Source organism: Aythya fuligula, chromosome 8 (genome assembly GCF_009819795.1).
Source record: "Aythya fuligula isolate bAytFul2 chromosome 8, bAytFul2.pri, whole genome shotgun sequence".
Classification (NCBI taxonomy): Eukaryota; Metazoa; Chordata; class Aves; order Anseriformes; family Anatidae; genus Aythya; species Aythya fuligula.
In genome coordinates, this window is record NC_045566.1 from 16787108 (window position 1) to 16808050 (window position 20943).

Sequence of the window (20943 nt, forward strand, 5' to 3'; positions counted from 1 at the left end):
AAGAGAGACTAGCACTGGTCATGTCATTTCATTAAGTAGGTGATAAGTTGCTTCAAAGAATGGGATTGTGAAAAGCCTTCCTCATGGCTTTCTCTGCCTCTGCACACCTGTGCCCTTGGTGTGCTGACCCCAAATACCCCTGTGCTGTCCCCATTGCAGCATTTCCTGTGCAACCACCACCAGCCCTGGAAAGGCAACTCCTCACTTTACAAACCAATTTCCCTTAATTCCCCTCATTCCTTGGTTTTCAGACCCTTTCTCCTTCTACACTTACCTTCCTCCAGTGCAGGCTTCTCCCCACCTCCTTCTCCATGCAGCCCTGCCATGTGCGCCCCCAAGGAGGATAACTGTGGGACAAGGGGAATTAAACCAAAACGCTTTTTGAACACCCTGCTCTAAGGAGCCTTCAAAGGATGAGGAAGGCAGAAGGTGCCTTGCTCTGAAACGCTCTGAGGCCTGAAGTCCTGATGCAAAGCCTCACAAGAGCAGAGGTCATAGAATCATAGAACATCCTGAGTTGGGCCCAACTCCTGGCACCACACAGGTCTACCCAAGAATTCAGACCATAAGACTGAGAGCACAGTCCAAACCCTTCTTAAACTCCGACAGGCTTGGTGCAGTGACTGGGGAGTCTGTTCCAGTGTGTGACTACCTCCTTGGTGAAGAAACTTTTCCTGATATCCAGCCTGAAGCTCCCCTCTTCACAGCTTGATTCCATTCCCTTGGGTCCTGTCACTGGTCGCTAAATAGATCAGCACCTGCCCCTCTCTTCCCCCTCATGACAAAGCTGTAGGCCAACATGAGGTCTCCCCTCAGCTTCCTCTTCTCCAGGCTGAACAGGCCAAGTGACCTCAGCCGCTCCTCATGTGTCTTCCCCTCTAGGCCCTTCACTACCTTCACCCTCCTCCGGACCCTGAGGTGTCACAGAACAGCAACGGAAAAATCTCTCCTTTGAGACTTAGCAGACCAGACCCTCTGAACAACAAATTTAAAGTATAGAAGTTGATGTATCATTTATACATAACAGTGCCATGGACCTGTCCCTGTGCTTGGCCACCCTCATGACACACCAGCCCCTTTCCAAGTTCCTGGCAGGGTGAGGTGCCTGCTGCTTCCTCCATCCCACCCTCCCTATGCCCCATCTGGCCCTGTCCATGCCAGGAGTCAGCACCAGCCCCTCATTAAGGGGCATTATTAATGAAGAACCCAAGCAGCAATGGTGTCCCTACCACAGGCTTTTCTAAAAAGGATAATTAAAAAAAATCAAGGTAAACACAGCTGGCCAGGCCATTCAGAAGCTAGCGTCATTGGGAACAGCTTGACCAGAATATTTACATTTTATTAAATCTTTACAATCAGCAATTATAATAAGTACACAATTATGTACACAGATTATATACACTTTAGCCCAGACTTTTACATCACAGTACATAGTTGCCCTTAGAAATATTGTATACATTTACCACCAGACAGTAAAACCCAACAATAGTGTTACAGCACCTGTTATTAGACATCTTTCATAAGAAAATATACGGCTGTAAATTGGGCTGGCTAAAAAAAAATCTTATAAAATCTGAACATACAATATTTCATTCACAGAATGTTTTTTTTTTTTTCCTATGTTCTGAGTGATGCCTTTTGCATAAGATGACCCATTTTCAACTTCTCAACATACTCATGACTGATGCTAACGCCTTCGGGTATGCTGGCAGGAGGAGGAGAAACAAAGCTGGGCTTGTTTTAGAACTTCATTAACAAACAATAAATGTAAACAATTGAGAATATTCCTCTAATATCAAATGAGAAATTAATTGGCTAATCTGAATTACATGGCATGGAGCAAGTGCTAGTTCCATCTCAGATTCCTGAATTCTTCAGTATTCAATACTATACAAATTAACGTACAATACCAGACAAATAATCCATTAGTGATGCACAAACAATATTCCACATGGAGCAGAATTAAAAATTTGGAAAGAACACTTACTTCCCATCTCCAAAAGATTTAAAAAAAGATTAATACATTCTTTTTGCTTTTTAAGATGACAGTGACAGGAAATTGAACTACTTTCAGCATGATACGAAAAGGTTTAATACAGCTTATTTCCTCATAAGGAAACAAAGTAAAAATAACCTGAATAAAACTGTCCCCCTTCCTCCCCCCAATTTACTCATCTTTCCCAAAAGGCCAACAACTTTACCCAATTCAGTTCTGTAAACCAAGCATGAACCCCACCTGTGAAACATGGCTATGGCTCTCATGATCATTTCCAAGTGAAACTAAAACGAACTTAAACAACGATGAAAATCAATCCAGAAGGAAGGGGGCAACAGTTATCTGAGGTAGGCCACCACCAAACCCATGCTTCAAACCCATACTGAGCTCCAGGATTACGCAGAATCCCTTGAAAACAAGAGATGTTTCCTTCCTTAACTGCTTCATCCACATCTGTGATTAACCACAAGCTTGTGGTGGCAAGGAGAAGTTCATCTTTTAGTAAAATTTTACAACTACACCTAAATTTACTGCAGGTTAAAAAAAAAAAAAAAAAGATAAGCTTCAGTTGCAATATTGGCAGTCTTAACATAATGACTAGAGGACCTCTACGCCTATGAAAAAATAATTTTATTTTCACCAAAATAACTAATGAGGACATAGTCCACACCAAAGAGCACGAGAACTCAAGTGCTCCTTTGTGGCACCTAGCACTGGCAGACTGAAGGAGGACCGGCACCAGGTGGTCTCGGTGCCAGAGCCGCCTGCCCTGGGCCATGTGATGTCGAGCCCCAGCACTGCCAGGGGAGCGCTGCGTCTGGCGCAGAGCGGGGCTCTGAGTAACAAAGGACACTTAACAGGCTCCCATGGTCAAACTCCCTATATGAAGATACCCACATAAAAAAAAAAAAACAAAAAACAACTCAGCTGCTGCAAGCCCTGCTCACTCAGTTCAAGCCTCCATACAGTTAGCTGTGCAAAGGAATAACTACATTTGAAAGCTAATTTATTTTAAAAGGACACTTATTCACTACTCTGCTACTGCTTCATTTCCTCCTCCAAATTACCTCCTACTCTAGTAATTTAAAGTTATTGTTCAATTTACAGATAGTATTCCAGCTGACTGTCATGCTCTCAAAAGGTGCCTGTACATCTCGAACCTGTTGAAAGCAAGTGTCAAGTATACATGTATACAACATTTGCCTGGGATTTCTCCATTCATACTGTACACGAGTATACATAAATAAATACAGTATGGCTGTACTAATTAACAGTTGCATATTCAGCACGTGTAATTTCACCAACTAAATGAAACGCGCACTTCAGATTTGGGCATTTAAAAAAAAATCCATTGTAAAGGTTAATATAAACTTCATTTCTAGCCTGGTGCAGCATACAGGCAGTGTTAATTTATTCTTTGATATAAAACAATTCTTTGAGCCATGATTTTCTAACAAGCAGTTTATCTAAATCAACTTAATTAGCTTTTGGCAGTTTCTTTGGACGCAGTCAAAACATCTCAGCTGTTTAAGCATCCCCATTTTTATTTAAATAACGCTTTTCATAATAGGGATAACAAATTAAGACCCACACTTATCTGTAACAAACTCCCAAAGCCCAGAGTAACACACCAGTCATTCTCACAATTCACACCACTGTACTTTGAACTATGGACCCAACAGCCAGAACTGTTGCACTTCACCACTGGTACTGGCCTCATTGCCTTAAGTATCACACATATCGAAGTTGCATATAAAAATGACAATGAAGTCAAGCTGTTAGAATAAAAACTGTAGAAAAAAAGGAAGTTTTTGTTATAGCTGATCTAATTCTGTTTAGTATCCTTTCAGAGACTATTGCCAGTTTAAACTGTCTCAGGGTAGATTGGGTTTTTCAACCTGGAAGGCCAAAGGAAATGCCTGTACTCAAACATCTGCCCCATCCACCTTACCTCCACCTCAAACATAGCTTTTTTCATAGCACACTTCGAACCCTTACCTGTTAGATCCCAATGAGCAGGGCTGTCTTTTTTTCCCTGATGGAACCTGCTCACAAAGCACACACTGCCTTCAGTTTATAGTTTCGCTAGTTGAGAGTAAAGCAGAAGGAAAAACTCCCAAGTCATCTTGGTCATTCTTCATGGTAACAGATGGAAGAAGCGATGAGCAACACTACTGTGTCTCAGTATGATATGTCAGAACAAAATCAAACTGCTTCTACCAGTGTCTTAAAGATAACAACCAGAAATGATTTCACCCGCTGCTAGCGATGAAGGCTTTCAACTGAGTAGAGATCAGTGGAAACGCACCTTCACTCCAACCAGAACAGCAGCTGGCCTATGGCAAGTGCTCCTGCCCAAACCGTTACTGTGGTATGTTAGCCCCACTGCTTTAACTTTTGCTTTCCAGAGGCCAAAGAGTGTGACTCCTTGGCACCTGGAAGGCAGAAGATGGGCTCATTCCCTGACGAGCCTCCCAGGGTAACAGCACCACGCAGTGGAGCCATATGAATGCTTCAATTGCACATTCCCATTTTTAAACAGGAAAAAATCAAAACAAGAGTGTGTGCTGGATTTATATGATAATTTCCAGGTGACACCTGGTTGCTCATCACAATACTGAATGTTTTCTAGTTCTCAGATATCAGGGCCTCACTTCTACCCAAAGAGTTCTCCATTTGTTTACTAACAAGTCATTATTACAAGTCATAGTTCATCCTTTTCCATCATTTCAAATGCTTCTATATCTTCATTCCAGTCTGCTAATATGGATTCCATAGGTTGGACTTTATTATCCCAGTTAACTTTGGAGTTTGACTCTGTCTCGGTTTTTTGTTCCTGAGGCTGGTTATCCCCTTGCATACATGCTGGCTCTGGAGTACTAGCCTCATCAGTTCCAGGGGTGTAGGAGTCCTGATCTGAAATAGAAACGCTGTCACTGTCTGCATGAGCAGGAGACAAAGAATCAGGGTCAGTAACATCGGAGCTTTCTCCTTCCGGTTCCTCACTGACCGCTGCAACATCCTGAGATGCTGAAGAAGCTTCTTCAGAATTTTGTTTATGTGAATCATTTTCAGATAGTTTCTGGTCCATATTCTCCATTTCCAAGTCTTTGAGAGGGGAAGAGAAAGAAAAAGGTATTTTGAAAGAAACAGAAAAGTAGCATTTTATCATATAATTCAAAAGCAAGATCACTTCCTTTGACTTTATTACTTAAGGAAGCACAAACTTTCAGTTGATATGAAAACTTCATGCTACTAAGGAATGTATTTTAAAGAGGGAAGTGAGGGAAAATATTTAATCATTAGAAAGGGCAAGCAGTCTAGTGAGATTAGTTTTGGTTTCCAAAACCTGAATCGTGATTTCTGGGCCAGTGCTCATTGCCTAGACTAGCACTTCATAGTTCCGTTTCAGACCAGCAAACACTTCAGCATCTACTGTGTGCACTGAACTTTAATGATGGGTTTTAAAGCACTCCCAGATCCACCACGATGCCACATGTGAGGAACTGGGAGATGCAGAGTTATACCAGCTTACTAACCTATGAATTAAAGAGAGTCGAAGCCTCCCTCCTCATAGTTCCACTCAAAACAACACTTGTGTCTAGCACTGATTTAGCTTATAAATTTCCAGCAGCTGTCTGAATTTAACCACACAAATTTCTTGTAACTAGTGTACAAGATGCTATTGTTTCAAGACCTCTAGGGAGTTTAACTGTATATGCCATTTTTAATACAGGATACTTACTGCTATCAATAATGTAGTTTGGAATCGTTTTACCTTTAAAGATTGTTGCTGGGATTCCAAATGAAAGCACAAGGAGGAGGGAAGAAACACACATGCATTACAAATTCTCAAATGCAGAACTATCTTCTGTGTTTAGTAGTTTGTTAGACCAACTTAACCATAGTTACAGACAAGAAGAATTTATAAGCAGCCATTAAAAAATAGTATTAGAGCTTTAAGAATATCACCTTTGCAAATGGGCAGAAAATAAATGCTGTCATTGGTTTACTAGAGATACTAATTCTTCTCATACTCTGCTCAGATAAAGCAATGCTACCAGGAAAGCTTGCAAAAAGGAAAACCTAGAAATTTCTGCCATACACAAACGTTTTAATTTGATAAGTACTAGCTTGCAATTTTATTGTATTATAAATGGAAAAACTGAAAAGCACCTGAGGTCAGCAACCTTATTTCTTTCACATGATAACCACTTTTCCTTTGACAGGCAAAGCAGTTATAATAGCTGTCTTTCCTTCTGGGTACCAAGAATGTCACTGGGGAGCTACACTTACAGTGTAGGGCACTGAAAACGCTTGTGCTATTTCTGATACTACTTCAAAGCGTATCATGACAAAAAGGGTTCAAAAGGAATCCAAAGGACTGTATTGTCTCATTATTGTCTCATCAGTTAAACTGTCATCTAACTTACAAACAGCATTTCTGGATGTTAATGTTAACTTGGGGGTGCAGGGAGGGAGGCTCTCAAATAATGGCTTTCATATAATACAACTAATACTAAGGTCAAGCAGAAAACTAACATTACCAAATAACCTTTGCGCCTTTAATATTGCACCTCTGGGTAGCAACAGAAATCACTCTTGGACATTTCACATCATGCCATAGCACAGATAGAAGTTACTCCTGTATAAAACCACCTTTCAACTTACCTCTGTCTTTTGCTTTGTCAGAAAGGAGCACCTCCACTGCCTCGTATTCCCGGATTGCATCCAGTATAATATTTCCTTCCTTGTTGAAGAGGAAGAGCATGGGGATTGTGATATCATCTGTATTCTTTCCATCACCAGCCATTTGGAAGAGAGGAGCTGTGTCACTGCTGCTTCCTTCATTGTCATCTAGCCAGACACACAAAAGAAAAAGTTAGCAAACCATTCTGTTAGATAAACAGACTACAACTTCAAACTTCAGCAGACTTTTTGAGCAGCTTTCTACTGTCCAGTCAGTTAAGGACTGCTTGCAGATAATAGTAAATCAGGTGCAAAAAGAAAAAAACTTGTGTACTTGTACACCTTACAATCTTTTCATTTACTTTGTACCTTAAGTCTGCCTCAATAGTTACTAGATAGCATTATTCCAATACTCAGTGATCCTTAAAATAACAACTTTACTCTGTAAAACCAGAGACAAATCACCCACTATGCTTTGTTTGGTTACACTTCATGCACAGACATACATAAGCAAAATGTTTCTTTGTCTTCTGAAAGTATAACTTGTGTTAGAATACCATCATTTCAGTGAGCTTAGCAGCTTCTTGTCAGCTTTCCAATATAATCAAATCCGTAAAATACAGGTTACATTTATACAAGTGAATTAAAATCCTATTTACCAATAACAATGCCTCCTATTGCTCCAGCTTTTTGAATGTTTCGTGCTTTTTCAGCAAACATACATTGGCCTCTTTGCATCAAGGCAATTTTTTCTTTCACTGCCTCAGAATTAGTGATCTCTGAACAACCATTATATGGCTTAATGGTCACAACAAATCCTCTTGTCTGTGTGGAAAAACAAAACCAAAACCAAAGCAAGAGAGAATTAGAGCAGTATGTTCAAGCTTGCAAAAGATTCCTGAGCATTTTAGTTTTGTTTCTATCAGTTAATATAATGCATTTAGTATCTTCTGTCAGCACAGGTAATCTTTACACCCTGGACCTTGAACCAGCAAAGAATTACCATGTGAAAACCTAATTCTTCTATTCATATTTTGTCTGTACCAGTGAACAGGTCTCTGGAAAATTATCCTCTGTGAACTGGCAGTCTGGGACTTAACTGTTGGGCTGTATCTTGCCCAACAAAGTCATGCAGTTTTCTTGCTGCTTCTAATATGAACCACTGCCTCTGATATTTTCTTCTTCCATCTAGATACAGGCCTTTATGAAAGCTTACAAAACAATAGCCAACTCTAAAAGGGCTTCTGTGAATTCCCAGCTGACATAGTAGGAAAACCATCCCTTATTACTGAACACCTCTTGAGAAATGCACCATGAATTATATGAATTTGTTTCAAAGTCACTATGTATGTATATTAAGTCCTCAGTCATGACTGATGACTCAAGATCAGAGCATGGGCTACAGACCAATAAGCCACTCATCTAAGAAGACTGTGTTCTGTCTCGCTGCACCTGTGTCATTTTAACCCCTGTAATTAATTAATCACACTACCTAGCTACCCTGAAACAGTATCAATATTACAAAATTTAGGCTTCAGCAATATGGAAAGTAACAGAAAGCTAAGAACAGATCCCAGATACATCTTACACACCCCTGATTTGTGTTTGGATAAATCCATCCCAAATTGTGCTGGTCCCGCAGTCAAGACCACCCTGCCAAAGAATGGATGGGAAACAATCTGAACAGCACGAGGAGGTAGCTGTTGCTCTTTCTGTTGCTGACTGGAGAGTTCAATCATTTCCTGCATGAACCGTAAGCCATCTTCAGCATCAAGTGAACTTGCTGCCTAGAGAGTAAAGAAATAATAAAGTTTCATCTTTAATGTTTGACAAACTTGGAGAAAAAAATGAAGTTAGCTTTGCTTGGGCCACCATTTACATCACATATATTAGTACTTTAATGGTTCAGAATAATGCTCTGTTTTTATATCAGTTTCCTCACAAAACAATACTGTTGGCAAACATTCAATGTTACAAAGATTGTAAGATACAGAGTGGACTGCTCTTGGCACTCATTCACCATTTCAAAAGCGGAATTTAACTTTTTAGCAATTTCACCACACTGCAGACTAAAAATCTGTAAATAATTAGAACTCCTAAATGAATAGAAATATCTCACATTGAGAACTTAGTATTTTCAGATGAGACCCTATTAACTGCATTACCTGGACATGAAAAGCCTCCATCTAATTTAATGGAAGATTAGCTAAAAGTGTTACTGACAAAATATTGACAACATATAAACCTGCTAAATACAGCTGCACATCCACCTCATGCGCTCCCTCCCCTTTCCAGTCACTGTCCCTCCTGAACCTCAAAATGCTAAATATCATAGCTAGTACGATTTTACTAGAAGTTTTCAAAAGAGGTACTGTTGGGTCTTACTTGCACTGCATGCTGTACTAATTGTACTCTTCCATCTTTGAGATGAATCAAACTGACTCCCATCTTCTTCAGTATCTCCAAATGCTCAGGGTTACTAGCCATGAAATCTCTGGCTCTCAATGGTGGTTTTGGTCCACTTCCCAAACTCTCCTCTCTGACAAAAGATATTAGAAATCAAAGCTTTATAAAAAGAAAAAAGATTATTCTTGAAACATAACTCTGACAGCTTCCACAGGTTATTCCTACCACCACAAGATAACAATTTTTTGGAATAAAGTTGAGCACACATTTCAACAGAGAACTTCTCAGCCTTTTTTAGAAGCTGCCTATATTCTTGATGATTTTGTACTGCGACAAAGAACACAAAAGTGTTGATAATGTGAACCTATCATATGCTGCCTCTCATTTCTAAGTAGTCTGTGTAATTGTAAGACTGATTCAGAACATTTCCCTTAACAATTGCTACTCAGTCTTTTACTCATGAAGCACAAATATCAGAGATGGTCAGAAGGATAAACTTCAATTTCCGACTGACCTAAGCTCTTCAAAATATCTGAAATTATGTACAGCAATATTCTTTTCTTACTACAGAAAAGAGTTGCAGAACTGTTCAAGAAACCACTGGAATTAATGTTACAAATTCAGAAGATGTATCTCCTGTAATACGTGGGCTACAATTTCCATTTGGAGTATATAGCTCATTAAACTCCTTTTGCTATGAAACATTCACCAATTCCTGATGGAAATGAACAAAGCATTGCCAATGAGGCCAGACAAAACTAATTTTTCCCACTACAACCTCAAGGTCAAGAAGCTCCAAGTAGACCTACTATTTCTCCTCCCACGCATAACAGACACTATTCCTGACATTCCTACAGTAACAAAAGACAGAAGATATTCATCTTACGCTCTGGAAATACCCCTAGGACAGCTCTTATCCACCACATTTTTCAAAGGTTCACGAATACTCTGAGCAAACATTGGGTCGTTTGGGAAAAGGATCTGGGTGTTCGGACAGGTCCAGTCAAAATTACTGTCATCCAGCTCTGTGTATTCTGTAGTCTAAAATGAAAGATACAGATCACTTATTAAAAACTCAGGTTACATTTGTATAATAAAATTAACAAACAGGCCTACCCTAAGACATCAGTGTGCTCAGGACATGCAGCAGTTGAATGGAATGAATGTCCTACAACCACACAGTTTCCACAAGTGAGAAATGCATAATTCTTCTGTGCCTCACCACGCAATGATAACAAGAAATCAATGCACCACAACACCTTTTTAGGCATAAACACATTGTTTGCAATTTGTAATTTGCCAACCTTGCATTCAGTTTCTAGAACTGTTTTGCACAGTTAATTGTCTACCAGCACACAGTATTTCTCAAGCTTGCTCATAACATACCTAGTGTCCCCGTGCCTTCACACGCTTGACAACTTGAGGAAGTAATTACAATTTCTTTGTAATTGCCTTGATGCTGTCTGAAGCAGCTGCAGGCTTTAAGCAACTCTTATTTGAGGTTACTAATAATGTCACATCTTTCCTTTGGGCAAAAAAAAATCTACAAAATATTGTAGGAGATCAACTTCATTCATAAAATACCACAATAGCCATACATCGTAAAGTTAAACACAAGTTTATAAAGAATATTATAAAAGGAAAACCAGAGGCTTCTTGAAACTTTATGAATAAAAGATTCTCCTCATCAGTAACTATACTGACTTGTAAGCTTGTGAAGGGGCAAGGCTGTACCTATATATAATTATAATATTCTATATTTTCAGAAAAGATGATAGTTAACATCTGCACAAATCACTGTTTTATTACATGAAATCACGTGGAGCGTGTGTACAGTGGAAAAAAGTGGAGCCATATTTAGTCTCCACTTTGATTCTTTGCACTGTTTGCAAGTAACACATTGAATAACTGGCAAGTTAATTTTGCCACCTATAAAAATTAAGGTAGTATTTATTTACATAAAAAACAACACTGTTTACAATGTATTAGCTAATTAAAAACATTTATTTAAAGGCTCCCAAAAATTAAAAAGAAAACACTAAAAGGCTATTAGCTTACTTGAATCAACACTTTCAAGTATCTTTGCTTTTGGTGTGACCAATGGTAGTCACATCACTTCAGAAAGGTCTACAGTACATTGCGTGTTCCAGCACAGTACAGTACGACCTTTCCTGTTTACAAGAATAAATACAAACAGGATGTTGGCTTGCTACTACCAACTATCTCATAGACATTTCAGCTCACTGTGTTTACATTAAAAATATGTTTACACACTTTATTTTTTCTATCCATTTTTTCCACATCAGCTGAATTCCATTAAATAGTGACACAGCTTCACAGCCTTTTAGCCCTTTCACAGAGTTGTTGAGGCCAGCAGGGCCCCCCCAGCTGGTGCCCAGCCCCACGTCCAGGTGGCTCTGGAAGCCCCCCAAGGAGGAGTCTCCACAGCCCCTGTGGGCAGCCTGTAACAGGGCTCTGGCACCCACCCAGCCCTGATATGCTGCCTGAGGGGCTCCAGGCTGGGCCCTGCCTCTGGGCACCGCTGGCAGCAGCCTGGCTCCATCCTCTCCACAGCTCCCGGTGGGTAGTTAGAGACATGGGCATCAGGAAAAGGTTCTTCACTGAGAGGGTGGTTGCACACTGGAACAGGCTCCCCAGGGACACAGACACAGCACCAAGCCTGTCAGAGTTCAAGAAGAGTTTGGACTGTGCTCTCGGTCATATGGTCTAAATTTCTGGGTAGGCCTATGTGGTGCCTGGAGTTGGACTCAATGATCCTTATGGGTCCCTTCCAACTTGGGATATTGTATGATTCTATGGATGAACTCCCCCAGAGCCTCCTCTTCTGTACGCTGGGCAGTCCCATCTACCTCTGTCTCCTCACTGGACAGTCTTCATCATCTTGGTGGCCCTACATATGACTCTTCACAGAGTGTCCAAGTCTCTCTTGCATGGAACTGAGCAGGGTACTCCAGGTGCAGCCTCACCAGTGCTGTGCAGAGCAGAAGATCACCTCTCTTAACCTGCTGGCAATATTCTGCCTAATACAGCCAAGGATACTGTTAGCTTGCTTGGCAGCAAGGGTACACTGCTGAGTCGTTCAACCTGGTGTCACAGCTGGGACCCCTAGGTCCATTTCTGCAGCACTACCTTCCAGCTTGGTGGCCACAGCACGTCCTGGTACCTAGGGCTGTTCCTCCCCAGGTGCAGGACACTGCAGTTCTCCTTGCTGAACTTCAGAAGGTTCTTGACAGCTCACCTTTCCAGCCTGTTATGGTCCCTCTGGATGGTAGCACAGCCCCTGGCGAGTCAGACACTCTCCCCAGTTTCACATCATCTGCAGGTTTGATGAGGATGCACCCCAACCATCATCCAGATCGTTAATGAAAACGTTCAACGGGACTGGACCCATGGTGTACTCTGCTTGCAGTGACCTCCAACTAGATTGTACCACCCTCCAGGTCCAGCCACTCAGACAATTTTTGATCCCGGTCTGCTTATCTAGCCCATACTTCAACTGCTTCTCTATGAGGATCTTATGGGGGACAGTATCAAAAGCCTTACTAAGTCCAGGAAAACAATACCCACTGCTCTCTCCTCAGGCTGGTGATTTCAGCCTGACCCTCATCAGATTGATGATTTCATTATAAAAGCTTATCAGGTTGGTCAAGCATGACTTCCTCTTGGTGAATCCATGCTGGCTCCCAAGGATTTTTTCCTTCATGTGCCTGGAAATAGTTTCCAGGATGAGCTGTTCTATCACCTCCTCAGGGTTCAAAGTGAGGCTGATCATGATCAGCATATAGTTCCCTGGGTCCTCCTTTCTGCCCCTCTGGAAGACAAGAGTGACAATTGCTTTCCTCCAGTCTTTGTGCAGTTTTCCCAGTTGCCAGGATCAATCCAGGATTATACAGAGTGGCCTTGCAATCACATCTACCAGCTCCCTCAGTGCTCGTGGGTACATCCCATCAGGGCCCATGAACTTTATGAATATTCGGTTTGCTTAAGAATTCCCTGACCTGATCCTCTCCCACCAAGGGTACATTTCATGCATGTTGTCAATAACATACTAAACGGAAACTTTCTTAGATTTGCGTTAAGCACATTTGTAATTCAGACTTAAAGCTTAAGATAATTACATTCAAATAAATTACTCTGTCCTTTTCTTTGGCTTTTTACTGAACATTTGATATTCTCAAGAAGACTACATACTTAGGCGAGCACTTCACGAAAGCATCACCTGTGAGAATCTTGAGCATCTCAAAAGTAATCACCTTCTCATATTGGAAATGAAAATTATATAAAACAATCTTTAAAAACCTTTGAAGAACTTCGTGCATAATTTGAAAAATGCTGATCACACCAGCGACAAAAAAGCAGCAAAAAAAACAGTTACATCACAGGTGTTGAAAAAGTTTGGTAATATATGCTGTCCCTTTTAAATCCATTCGCAATTCCTTCACAATCCATGTTTCCTAAACTCAAAGACAAGAGATGATATTCCAGAAAAGAACACTTCAAAGAGTGCAGGATATCCACCATCAGGAAACAAACAAACAAAATCAACCTCATGACACTTATTTATAAAGAAACTATACCACATTATTGAACATAAATAAGAGAAGCGTTTCTATGCTTCAAGACACAGCTGTAGTAACATAAGGTATTTTGGAAGGTGAAGATAATTTATAAACACATTTATAGTCCTAAATTTACATAACAGATGCATATCACACAAACTAGAACAATTAAACATCTCAAAAGCTATAACTATCTTGTCAAATTAACCTTGCAGAAGTTTCAAGAATCTTTGAAAATCTGCAAAGGGTCTGTGTAGTAAAATAAGCAACAAAAAGACTTAAGAATGTTGTTGTAAGTGTTGTAGAAAAATAAGAGAAAATAAATGTGAAGATAAAAATATCAAAGCACGTGATTTTAAGATTTATACAACCCGAGACAGAGAATGATTCTTTTTAAATATCGCTAATAGCCACAACTTTTTTCTCAAGACTGAGTGATGCAGAATCTGATTACAGAAACATTCAGATGCATGTGACTGTCACTGTTAATATGATGAAATGGTTCAGACAAAACAGACTGTCAAAACTAGCATACTATGAACTATGATTTTTCTTCCACTTCCTCTCAAAAAAGGAACTGATCTACAGCACCATTAAACCTGAGGTTACTTACTGTATTTTTTTTAGAGATGGTTTGGTTTGTAGTGGAAAGCCAAAGTGGTAATAGATGAGCTTCTGTAGTGAATATATAATCTTCTATGTCAAAAATCATGTCTTCCTTATCAGCAAACAGCAGGTAAAGGTATTTAAACATTTCAGCCAGAAAGAAAGAGTCCATTCTATGGAAAAAAACAGATGCCCTTTAAGATACGCATCGTTCTAAAATGTCAGTAAAAGAAATACTCATATTGCTCCACCTCTGAAGTCTTCATGACTATTGTTATTGAACTTTACTCCATTAGAAGAAAACGTTTGGAACGAAACAATTCAGCATATTCAATACAAAGCAGCATTACACTAAAACAAAATTTTATTTTATTTTTTTGAAACTTCTAGATTTGAAGTATATTTTGTTTGAAAGTCATTAGTCTATTGCTCTGAATCTAATGAAAGTGTGCTATAAAATTAAAGGTTATTAAACTAAAAATATTCTTATGTAAAACAATCTGTAAAAATATGGAAATAGTTTACAGACTATGACAAGTATTGATAATTTCAGAACTGGTTACCAACCTTAAGACAGACAGCTACTCAAAAGTCAATTAATTCAATCTTATCAACAGGGTAAATAGACTTATTTTCCCCATACAATTTCATAGAAAAAAAATACTGCAAAAGCTTTCACCTGTCTTCGTGGCTTCCTGTACGAACGTCCTTCATCGCAGCAAACCCACAAGGTACTCTTGCATACTTGTTTAAGTTTTCAATGAGTGTTTTTCCTACTTCTAGATAATAAGGGTCTCCAGTAGCCTATTAAAAACAACAACCTTCAGGCATACACAGACTTCACAATTAGCTGCTTTAATTGCTCTGTTGTAATATATTGTTTTCGTACCTTATTAGATACCAGTAAGGCCTAATTTATCAATAGGAGCAAACCAGTTACAAACAGGACCTCTGAGGTACAACACTGTCACCTTTTGCAGAAACACAGATAAGCACATGAAAGTATTTACAGACACCCAAGACATTTGGTGTTACCCTGCAAGGTACAAGTAGCTTTTGTTCTTAAGTCTCTACAAGATCTAAGAGATCAGCAAATCCTAAATATCTTTAAAAATACGGGCTTTTGTCACTTAATGACTTTTTTTTTTTAATGCTAGGCATATAAAATTCCTAGAGCAATTTTTAATACTAATAATACTTCTGTCCTGTCTATATACAGAACTGGTTCCAGTAGATAAAATAAGCTGGATAGGCTACTTATTTTGTGTTGGTGTTGTAATTCAGTTACATTCTAGGTGCAAGAAAAAGCAACCAAAAGAGGAATGAAACTGATCTTACCTTATACAAGAAATAAGTACTTTCAGCAAATTCAGGCCTTAAAGGATGCTGAGCCCAATGAACTCTGAAGTCTGTTGTGAAAGCCTGAGGAAGAAGAGAAAAACCATGCAAGATAAAAACAAACATGGGTTTACTTCGAATTCTGTGTTAACCATATTACAACAGCTGAAGTACACCAGTGGAGGACTGATGCCCAACGCCAATCTTAGGAGGCCACAGGAACCTCCTTTTAGTTAGTTCACTTGAGACCAAAACCTAAAACAGTGCTGTAGCACATTGAGTACAAGAAAGATTTAAGCTGTGTCAGCACAGAAGACCTGACATCATCCAGCCAACGAGGGGAGCCCCGCAGGGCTTTCAGGAGACAAAAGGTCCCGGATGAGAATTCATGCTCCAGCCCCAGGAGGGAGCACACAGCCACCCATTGCTCCCACCTGCACCAGCACACTGCTACAAGCCATCCACAGTAGCTTGGTGCAGGGTTGTTACAGAGAGACCAACCAGAGCTTCAAGAAATACCATTTCTGCAAACATACATACCACCTGACACTTTCGGTGCATTAAATTGTCATCTCAGACTGACAGATTGTAAGCAGCTGTTTGACATAAGAAATACCAGAGACCAGAAGTCAGTTATCTAAAAATTTCCTACTCTGTATATTCACTCTCAACATGCACTGGCAAAAGTCGCTTCTGTGATGACTTACACACACTACTTGTCTCTGCTAGGGTTTAAACCAAGTCTTTGCTAAAGGGGATACAATATTGGCTTAAATTCCACTAGCAGATCTTGCAAAATCCCCCTTGTTAATACAAAGCACTAAAAAACAACACAAAAGCTTAAGGAAGAAAGTCATATCATTTCAAAAGTACTCAAAAAACCATTCCAGTGACTGGAGAGCATTTTCTGGTCTGTTTCCACAGTAACATTAACTAAAATATCCTCTAAAAGAAACAAACTAGCACCAGATGAAAGTCAAAATTACTAAAAGAGTCAGAAGCTCTCTCAAACCTTCTGGGTCATCACAGAATGACATACTTCAACAGGTAAGCAAGATTTTCTGTGCAGAATTAACTCGCTCAAACACTGCATCTGCAGTATCTACAGGCAAGTTCTTGTTCCTGCGTTCAGGAACATTATACGAGATTTCAGAACATTCTCTGAACAGTCAGCCTTCATTTTCCTGTCTTGGGTTAATGAAGATGACTGATTTTTAGCATTAATGCTATTATGTTACTAAGCAGCTACAACCACATGTGTTTATATAAGCTTTGCATATTGAAATAAGTCAAAATCAATTTTGAAAGGCTGAAATAAAAAGTCTAAGCAACTGTTAATTATTATTACTGTACTAACTACAGCCTAACTGAAGGAAAAATATTTAGTATCCCTATTGTCATACATGTAGAACTGTAAACTGCGTAAGAATGCTGTAGAAGTGTGCCTTTGGTTTTAATGACACGTAACCTACTATTTTTTCAAATGTATGTCTGATACTGCTCAATGTAAGGTAAGAATCAATTTACATGATAAAAAAAACCAAACAACTACCTTACCTCAGGAAGAAAGTTATGCTTTTTTATAACCTGATACAGCATTTCATGAGTTTCAATAGCAGGTCGAATATCACCCTTCAACACCTAAAATTCAATAATAAAATTAACATAAACTTACCACACGTGCAAATAATATTCAAAGTTAGGCACGCTTGCTGTGTAAAGCCACACACGAATTTCTACATTCCCAGCAGATACACATTGTATTACCCTATTTCAGAGTACATCACAGATATTTCATAAGAGCTTTTTAAGCAAAATCAGTGGGGTCATTAAGACTGCCTGTGTAGAGAAACAATTACTACCATTTACAGATAGGCGTGGTGGAAACTTGATTTATTTAACCTTAAAGATGTAACTTGCACACAAGCTAGAAAACTTGTCTCTAGATTATTAAAAAGGCAGCTTAATTCAAGTGTTTTCATGACTAGGAGTGAAGGAAGTGAATCATATGAACATACTTTTCTGGATGCAAGTCAACCTGCATCATAGCATATAAATAAAAGGAGTGAGTGCAGAAATTCCAAATAAATTTTTTTGAAAACCAGGTTACTAAGCTTGACTTGTCAATTACATATCCAGTCTATTTAACTGCTTATTACTTATAAAAATTAATCTGCACATGGGTTTTAAGCCTTACCTGCAATCCTGGAAAGAAAGCTAGCAAAGAATCCATCCAGGTCCTAGCATTTAGCATTGGTTTATGAATATGAACATCAAGAAGGAGAGGTGGTTGGCTAATGTATCTCATTATGGCATCGTAGTGCTGACAAATAAAATAAATTTGTTATTTTTCTGTTATCAATTATGTTTTACGTGACAGATTTAGATCATGAGCCTATGGCATTCTATTTCAATGGAAGAACCAGTACTACCCAACCAATTGTTACTGCATTTTGCAATACAGAGTAGTTTCTAGCTTGGCAAACCAAAAGGGTACCAGCTATTGCAATGCTCCACAGTACTGTACATGCTATACAAGTCACATTTTCCAAGTAACACACATACAAAGGTATACTCAAAAGCCATGAGTATACTCAACAAGCAACTATCACAGTTAAAGATTCAGTCTGAACAACCGTACCTTAAGTGCACGCTAAGCAAAGCTGAAATTGCTTTCTCTGAATAAAAGAGAATTCTAAGGCAAGTACAACTCAGGAGGAGAAGAGGAAAAGTAGGCTTAAAAAAAAAAACAAACCTAAAGCAACTGGACTTAATTACTGAAAACAATTTAAAAACCTCTAGCTCATTTGACAGCTGATTTCCAATCCTATTCTTTTCAAGATAGCTGTCTTGTTTTCAGAAGCAGAGAAGGTAAATCATGAGCATGAGCCGAAACAATAGGAAGCACAGTTAACAGATATAATTGAAGATAAATATAATAATGGTGGCTTTAAAAGGTGAGCATATATAAAATAAACATTACACCAAGTTTTGCACCAGGCCTTTAGCTACTGATTTTATCCAATTTAAGTACTGTGTATGATATAAAAGTCATGCTATATAAATCATTTTATAAAAATGTTTTTATTGGACATTGCTATTTTCAAAAGAAAGAATAACAATGCTGACAAAATTACTTAGTAATATTACAAAATAATGTAATCTAATCTTCAGTTTGTATGTATACATAAATGTATACTAGGCCTTGGGATCTGCAAATGCAATGCAATATCCAGGTCTTGATTTTCAGCTCTCCATTGCTTCAGGACAGTTCTTAATGAGAAGCTCTTTTGTTGTTTTTCAGAAATCTTTGCAGCACTACACTCTCAAGGTGATCTTGAATTACAGTTCTCCTCTACTAGAAACACAGTAAAAGGTCCAGGAGAAGATTCCAGCCTGCACTGGATGGGGTTAAAATAGCTGCTGATGTGATGTGATGTTCACCCAAGTTCAGCAAAAATTTGTATCAAAAAGAACTTGCATTGCAGACATCCAAAATCTCAGATTCTGCTAAAGATCTCTTCCTAAGCTTCACAGGCTAACAGCTGACTGACAATACAATTAGTCCTACATTAGTCTTACAGGAGGAAGAAATCCGAGCAAGGTGTTAACTTACTGTGTTAAATCTTTCCAGGAAACTGTCATCTCCCAGCAAGACATAGGCTTTTAATAAATATTCATAATATGAATCTATTCCTGCTCCAACTCCACTATCTAGAAACAACAGAAAATGAAAAGGTGTTTTTTAGTTTAAGTAACTACATAGGTGTTTTCACATGACTTCATTTTGATTTCAAAGGCTCTTTCAGTAAAAGGAAAAACGGGCTCTAACTAGAATTAAAGCACAGATGGATGCAGATGCACAATACTGTTCAGCTATACTAAAGGTTTTGCAATAGCAATGCACATAACATGAACAAACATGCATCTAAGCCAGCTGCACTTTTCTCATATGAAAATATTCCTACTGACAGCCATATACAAACACAGTCTTATTTATATTTTCACTTTGTATTTATAGTAGAATCTCTCAGAATTTATCCCAAGGCATTCCACTCCAATGGTATTAAAGTGATTCAGAGAATGCTTTCTTTACATTGAAAAATAATAGTTTCTCAACAAAAATACTCTTTTAGAGGAAAGCCAGGCTTTGTTTGTTTCTCCAGCTCTCAAGTGTGTAATACAACTTGCCTATCCTATTAACATTTTAAAATAGTCTACAGAAAGACAGAGGGGGGGAAAGAAACATTAAGATTTTTTCCTTGCCCCAAACCACCTGTAATCACTGATTCTGGAGTCAGAATATCACACACCTTTGCGAACCCAGTCTCCAGTGTGAATATTAATAGTAACGCCCACTAAATTACTACTGCGCTGCCTCTTTTCCCAAATGAAGTCAAGCGCCTTCCGTGCATACTCCTGTAAAAACAAGGAAACTCATTAAAGGAAATTGTAACTCATTAAAGGAAACTATAAAGACTGTTTATTCTTTTGTCTATTAAAATTAAGATGCTATGAAGTAGTTTCATGTCTAACAAAACTGTAAAACTCTGTATTAGATTACACACACTTAAGTAGAAGAATGTTTAGTCCACACTTCACATAAATAATTATTCTACTGCAGATTAGAAAGAGCAGTGCTTGTGTAAGCAACTATTTGCTAGTATGTTCTTAGGAAAGTCATAAACATCCTTCTACATGTTTACTACCGTGAAATGGTGCCTACAGACAGGACAGTGTAACCTCATTCAAAAATATTTCAAGAAACATAATGGCCTTCTAAGCAAAATTGTTATGTCTTTTCAGACATCTCAAGGTGGAGCAGCAACCCCTGTTTATTAGTACACAAATTGTATGCATTCTTTACATACATGCAAAGTAACTTGACCAAAACACTAAACAGAGGCTCAACTTTGCTTTCATGAAATCAAACGCCATATTGAAAGATCAAAAAAATTATAATCTGAAAGAGCTTGCTTTATTTAGTATCTTTATATATATATATATATATACACACACACACGCACACACACATATATATACATATATGTGCATATATACTCAAACATTTTCATTCATCTTTCTGTTGTCCTTATACCCCTGGATAGGTGTTGTGCAACTTCAGTGGTGCTACACTAATTGAGGGACTTCTGAAAATATACTCTTTAATGTACAGCAGAACAACATAGTACTGATAGTTTTATGATTTTCTTTCTTTATAAAAGGGAGTTATAATTGTTTTACTATTTTAATCTTTCCTGCTTTGTGACAAAGAAGATGGAAAAAAAGTCATGAAGATCAGGTTTGCCCTAAAAAATTCAAAGTAGA

General features: G+C 38.6%; 1 protein-coding gene across 3 annotated transcripts in view; it reads right to left on the bottom strand.

The window, feature by feature from the left end:
• Window positions 1-1318: 1318 nt before the first annotated feature.
• The window catches only part of EDEM3 (ER degradation enhancing alpha-mannosidase like protein 3), a 32786-nt gene continuing 13161 nt past the window's right edge, over window positions 1319-20943 (bottom strand). Inside the window, exons 8-21 of one of the 3 annotated variants that reach the window (XM_032192029.1) lie at window positions 19929-20034; window positions 19232-19329; window positions 17813-17938; window positions 17173-17256; window positions 15616-15699; window positions 14957-15081; window positions 14285-14450; window positions 9978-10132; window positions 9071-9224; window positions 8278-8472; window positions 7345-7510; window positions 6668-6853; window positions 5742-5789; window positions 1319-5104 (exon numbers count right to left, since the gene is read on the bottom strand). In XM_032192029.1, coding sequence (XP_032047920.1) covers window positions 4701-5104; window positions 5742-5789; window positions 6668-6853; window positions 7345-7510; window positions 8278-8472; window positions 9071-9224; window positions 9978-10132; window positions 14285-14450; window positions 14957-15081; window positions 15616-15699; window positions 17173-17256; window positions 17813-17938; window positions 19232-19329; window positions 19929-20034 — 2097 coding nt within the window. In that variant the 3' untranslated portion in view covers window positions 1319-4700. The remainder of the gene's footprint in view (window positions 5105-5741; window positions 5790-6667; window positions 6854-7344; window positions 7511-8277; window positions 8473-9070; window positions 9225-9977; window positions 10133-14284; window positions 14451-14956; window positions 15082-15615; window positions 15700-17172; window positions 17257-17812; window positions 17939-19231; window positions 19330-19928; window positions 20035-20943) is intronic. The other 2 variants (XM_032192030.1, XM_032192031.1) reach the window with 2 other exon arrangements.